General features: G+C 41.6%; 1 protein-coding gene across 1 annotated transcript in view; it reads left to right on the plus strand.

Moving 5' to 3' along the window:
• SHC4 (SHC (Src homology 2 domain containing) family member 4) overlaps positions 1–6,000 on the plus strand; it is a 112,206-nt gene that overhangs the window by 81,559 nt on the left and 24,647 nt on the right. The window contains exon 9 of the mRNA XM_015558911.1: positions 4,624–4,747. Within this exon, the coding sequence (XP_015414397.1) occupies positions 4,624–4,747 (124 nt within the window). The remainder of the gene's footprint in view (positions 1–4,623; positions 4,748–6,000) is intronic.

Here is a 6,000-nt window from a genome sequence, read left to right on the forward strand (position 1 = left end):
CAGAAAGGAAGGAAGGAAGGAAGGAAGGAAGGAAGGTAGGAAGGAAGGAAGGAAGGAAGGAAGAAAGAAAGAAAGAAAGAAAGAATGATAGTAAGACCAAATTAACTTAACCCATTTATTTAGGTTTATGTTTATAGTTACAAAAATACATGCACTACTGCCCTGCTCACATTAGTTGAGTTCGGACTGACTGGCTTGCTTCTGCAGGCTGGTTTCTTCCGTAGAGATGGTGGACCCCATGCTTCGACCCCACAGCACCATCTGGTGGTTAATCTGAGAAGCTGCACTTTTCAATTTCTTGTTTTCTAGTAACAACAAAAAACCCCAGAAACAACCCCAGAAACCTTGTGTATTAAAAACAAATATAAATCAGGAAAGAATAACCTGCCATCCTCGAAGAATAGCATCAGCCTTTTGTTCATGACTATCTCATTAGGAAACCCAAAGTAAAAGACAAAAGAAAATGAACCTAAGATTCTTTTAAATTTTACTTAATATTATACCTGACACCCCAGCGTCTAGCTGGCTGCCAGTGGAGTGAAAAGAACCTAGGTTTGCATATGATTCTGGTCAAGGAGATCAAAGCTCAGGCCTCCAAGCAAAGTTATCAGATCGCTGGAAAATTCTTTTCTGGGAATTGGGACTTTTTATAGGCTTGTCTTTCTTCCTTCCATTAGCTAAAGACTGGGCAATTCTTGGCCAAACTGGCCGCTTATCTGAGCTTTTGGAGGCCTGTCTCACCCTGGAAAGTGGGCATATTTGTTTTTTTGTGTGTTTTTTTAAAATATTTTTTCAAAAATATATTTTATTGATTTTTTACAGAGAGGAAGGGAAACGGATAGAGTTAGGAACATCGATGAGAGAGAAACATCGACCAGCTGCCTCCTGCACACCCCCTACTGGGGATGTGCCCGCAACCAAGGTACATGCCCTTGACCGGAATCGAACCTGGGACCTTTCAGTCCGCAGACCGATGCTGTATCCACTGAACCAAACCGGTTAGGGCAAGCGGGCATATTTGTACGTGATTTAAAGCCCATCCCTATTCTGGCCCATGACCAGCTTAAAAAAGAGCCAAGACCATATCCACAGAGCAGCATGTCCTGTCAGCAGGAGCGCCACCAAGACGTGTGTGTGCCCTGAAGCGCTGAGGCGGCACCGGACTTCTGCACAGGCCAGCCTTTTGGTCCAGTGCTGTTTCTCTCATGGTGACAGGCACCACTGGTTTTCTTTCTTTCTGTTTAATCTTCTCAAAAAAGTAATATGGCCGCAGCAAGGTTATCCAAAGTGCAGACTCTTAGGCTGGTAGCCTCAGCCTGGGAACAGGACCAAACCCTCAACGTATCAGAACGAGAAAAGTTGAGACATGAAACATTAGCGGTATAAGAGAAGTGGTGGAGGACGCGGTGGTGTTGGTTGATGCATTCATTCCTGAGTGCCCCACGTGCCTCGCCCTGCTCCGTCCGCAGAGGGTGTAAGGGACTGCGACCCAGGAAGGGTGCGATTCCTATAAAGCAGCAGGGACTTCAGAGATCCCCCAGCGCCCTGCTGCGCAGGTGAGGGCCTTGCTGTAGAGCAGCTTATTTGGGGTCACACAGATTGTAGTGTAATCGGAACCTGAACTTGGATCTGAATCTTTTCGTAGAGTTCTTTTAACCATCCTTGTTCTCTCATCCTCTCATGGGAGGCACGCTTTAGTCACCCTCCATTTCTTCCTCCCTCCCTCCCTACATTGTTCCCCCTCTCCTCCCTTCCTCCCTCCCTCCCTCCCTCCCTAGGAGGATGGAGAGCCTGGGTGTTTGTGAGCCGGCTCAGGTGTCCCGGGAGCCTCAGCATTAGAACTTAGGTTGCTGTTATGAATGACACGATTAATTTTCCTGTTGTATTTTTCCACCTCCGCTGCAGCATTAATTCGTTCATTTATGTTTGAATTTTCTGCCTCTCTCATCTTCCCCATGTTTATCTCTAGATATCTGCTTGATTCTAAGAAATAATAAAATTACAAAAATTTTTGTCTCCATTTCCATATAATTTCTGATCTTCATGTTTAATTGGACAAAGAATTTATGAGGTGAAAAACAAAAAAAAAATCAAATGAATTACTTTTTTTTTTAAATCACAATGTAACACACATTTTTTTTTTGGCTCAGCTAGAGGCTACATCTTCAAGGGCACTTTGTAGGTTTGAGGCTGTGAGGCCTGACCAGGAAGGAGGAGAGCAGTCCCCAAAGATCATGCAGTCACTTGCACCACTCAATGCTGGAAGGACATGCCCCACTATTGGGGCTCATTGTAGGTCTTATTTTAATAAAAGTGGAGACAATTTCTCACAGTAGAATTATTTATGTGATTCAGGAACATCAGAATTTATTCCATCAAAACATATTTTTGAAACACGCATTGGTCGCTATGTGAAGCTACTGTAGAGAAAAAGAAGGGGCCATAAAATGTCAGTCTAAAGATAGATCAAATGTTTTCCTTTGGTAGAAAGGATATAAATTTATAGATATTCTCAATTGTGTTTTCAAAATTGTAAATAGCTCCTAGTCTACTTCAGGATCCAGGTTGCTCTTTAAAGGGACAACTTTATAAGAAATGATGAATAACTCTTGGGGATTTGACACCTGAGCGTTGTTTGATTTTGTAATAGCACCCTGCCCCCCCATCCCTTCCAAAAGTATTCAAAGACATAAATCCTTTAAATAAATGTCAAACTAATCTAAAATGACAATTATCTGACATTTCTCTTTTTAAAAAATATATTTTTATTGATTTAAGGGAGAGAGAGATAGAAACATCAATGATGAGAATCATTCATCGACTGCCTCCTGCATGCCCCCCACTGGGGATAAAGCCCGCAACCTGGGCATGTGCTAATGACCAGAATCAAACCCGGGACCCTTTAGTCCGCAAGCCGATGCTCTATTTCAGTGATGGTGAACCTTTTGAGCTCGATGTGTCAGCATTTTGAAAAACCCTAACTTAACTCTGGTGTCGTGTCACATATAGAAATTTTTTGATATTTGCAACCATAGTAAAACAGACTTATATTTTTGATATTTATTTTATATATTTAAATGCCATTTAACAAAGAAAAAACCAAAAAAATGAGTTCATGTGTCACTTCTGACACACGTGTCATAGGTTCGCCATCACTGCTCTATCTACTGAGCTTTCATGGCTAGGGCAACATCTGACATTCTTGACATGATTATCAATGCTTTGCTAAGAAACACCAGTGTAGGTTCTACCATAACCTGCTATTATAGACTCTGCAAGTTCAAAAACAGGTGAATGAGTTGCCTCTTACTTTAAGTGAATTCAACATTCTTTCCAAGACATTGCAAAGCATAAAATCCAGCTTCCACGTCAACACAGTTAAGCCCTTCCATAAAGTCAGGCATCTCCCCTCTCCTCCCGTGTCCCCTTTAGTCATTCTCCCAGGGTTGGTTTTAGGGTTCCCAGGACCTACGATGCTTCCCCAGTATCTAACCCGATTCCTGGTGCACTCAATCCTTTCCTATTCTCAGAGAACAGCTGACAGTTTTTACAACATTCTTGTACCCTTTAACCATTATCAAGCTTTTCCTCAATTGTTCCGGCTATACTAACCAATATATATCTTAAAAAATTTCTCACAAGACATTGCCTCATCTTGAAGTCATCCTTAGGTTTCATAAGCCATTCTTATGAAACCTCAAGTTCAGTGAAACCTTCATATTGCCAGGCCTTAAGCATGACACCGACCTCTCGCCGAGGCTGGGATGGTATTCCTGATGGAGGGGAGAGTGATTCCCAGCTCCTGAACATGGGCTCCTTTGTTGGTGGCATTCCGGCAGCGGCCCCCTTCATGACTGACTTCTCCAATTTGCTTGTGAAAACTAGCCTTTCCCAGGAACTGCTTCTCAGGGAAGGTGTCTACTAAAACTTGTAATATATTCTAATAATGCCATCTTCACAAAATCTTCATTCTGATGCTTATTGGAGGAAGTTTTTCCGTAGGGTTCAGTGATGGGGATTCCGGACCATCACTGGCAGCAGCAGGGCAAAGGGGTGGCTAGAGGAGGGGGTATTCTAAAGCCTCTGTCTTCACTAGTTGTTCATATCTCTTTTGGGGAAGACGGGTGGGGAGGTTTGGAAAGTTACCTTTGGTCAATCTTCTGTGGCATCCCATGCCAGGACAAGGCTGAAAACCCCATCTTCCCTGCGGGTTGCTATCCTACGCCTTTCCTGTATTGAATTCCAGAGCTAACACTGACCTTGAGTATTCGTCAAAATCGTCCTACTGTTGTGAAAATGTGAGCCCAAAATACCTGCCTTGAGACCGAAATTTATGTTTTGAGATATATAGATATAGATTATGCAGTGTCGGCCTTTTGTTCATGACTATCTCATTAGGAGAGGCTAGGTTGGGAATTGAAATTTACTCCAATTCCAAGCCTCATGTTTCTGCTCTCGGATGCGTATGAAATATGAGGTCTTGTTATACCACTTCAGAGCTGAAGAGAGCTTGTACCTCCTCCTGTTTATTCAATTACCAGGCCATATTCTGGAAATATTTTGACTTTATATAATCTTCTCTTACTGAAAATTTGTTACAATTTTTTGTATATCCTTTTGCAGCCTGCCACATATTGGAATGCCGTAACGGAATGGCCCAAGATGTCATAACTACCATAGGGCAGGCTTTTGAGCTCCGGTTTAAACAATATTTGAAAAATCCTTCTTTGAGTACTTCCTGTGAAAGGTCAGCCAACAGTTCTATAATTATTTGACTTACTATATTTTGTTTCATTTTAAAATGAATAGGGCATTTTAAAATTGACTAATGGAATTAGTAAATTTTTTTTTCTTACAAATGGGCACAGTGTCAGTACAAACTACTAGTAACATTTTCCGTTTTCCTTCCATTCATATTTGTCCAGATATTTCTCCTTGGTTTCTAACAAAATGAAAGAAGAAACTAAAAGCCAGAAGGGATCAGCCATGTTTCTCTGATGTTACACAGCACTATGAATTAATTAAGTAGCATCATAAAATAATAAACATCAACAGATTTCTCAGATTTATTTCAACCCCGAAGCCCTAGCATATCAGTAAAAACAAAATACATTGAGAAAGAAGAGCAAAATAGTAAGAGCCAAGTGTCTATTGCAGGAATCCCTGCTGGGTTGTTGGTTTGCAGTGTAAATAGGTCAGCTCCAGCTAAATGGTGGCTGGGGTGACATACACTGTGACCCAAGCAGGGTCTGGTTGTTCTGTCTCAGGCACAGAAAGGCTGCAGTGAAAGCCGAATGCGTTCAGGCGGGTGGAATGTGAATGCGGTAAGGCCCCTGGCTTGCAGAATTCACACCTGAGAAACAAAACTCTTGGGCACTTTTAAATGCATCTCTCCCCCTAATTTGTCATTTTGGGTATCAACAAACACTTTGTTTGGAGCTCACCCTTTATGAGGTGGTTGAGGGCAGCAAAGGAGAGATGGTTACCAGAAGGTGCAGATGTTGAATTTCTCCCAGGGGAGCTCTTACAACCTTAGTGCTGTCACTGTGTTGACATGTAAGGAGCCCAACAAAACTGTGTGTGTTGTCAGTGGAATCGGTTCAATCCAAAAGGACTTGATTTATTCTTTTCCATAAAAAACTTTTACTAATTCCAATTTGGAAGGAAAATACATTTGTTTTCTTGCCCTGTTTCATTTTTTAAAACAATGCATGTTTACATCAATCTACCCACTTGCCACATATGGTTCTGATATTTATTTATGAATCCCACATACTCCTGCAGCCTTATGCAGACAAGGTAGCTGGCCAGAGCTTTTTAATTATTTTCCTCTTGGTTTACTAAACTGGGCCAGGCCCTCTGCCCAATATCTACATTTCCTTTGAGCAAAGCATTTATGAAATGGTACAAAGCATGCTGGAGGTACCTGGGAAAACTTTGTATTTTTATATACCATTGACAAAAATGTCTTACATTCAGTGAGTTCATATATATATATAT

Source organism: Myotis davidii, unplaced genomic scaffold, assembly GCF_000327345.1.
Source record: "Myotis davidii unplaced genomic scaffold, ASM32734v1 scaffold132, whole genome shotgun sequence".
NCBI classification, from domain to species: Eukaryota; Metazoa; Chordata; class Mammalia; order Chiroptera; family Vespertilionidae; genus Myotis; species Myotis davidii.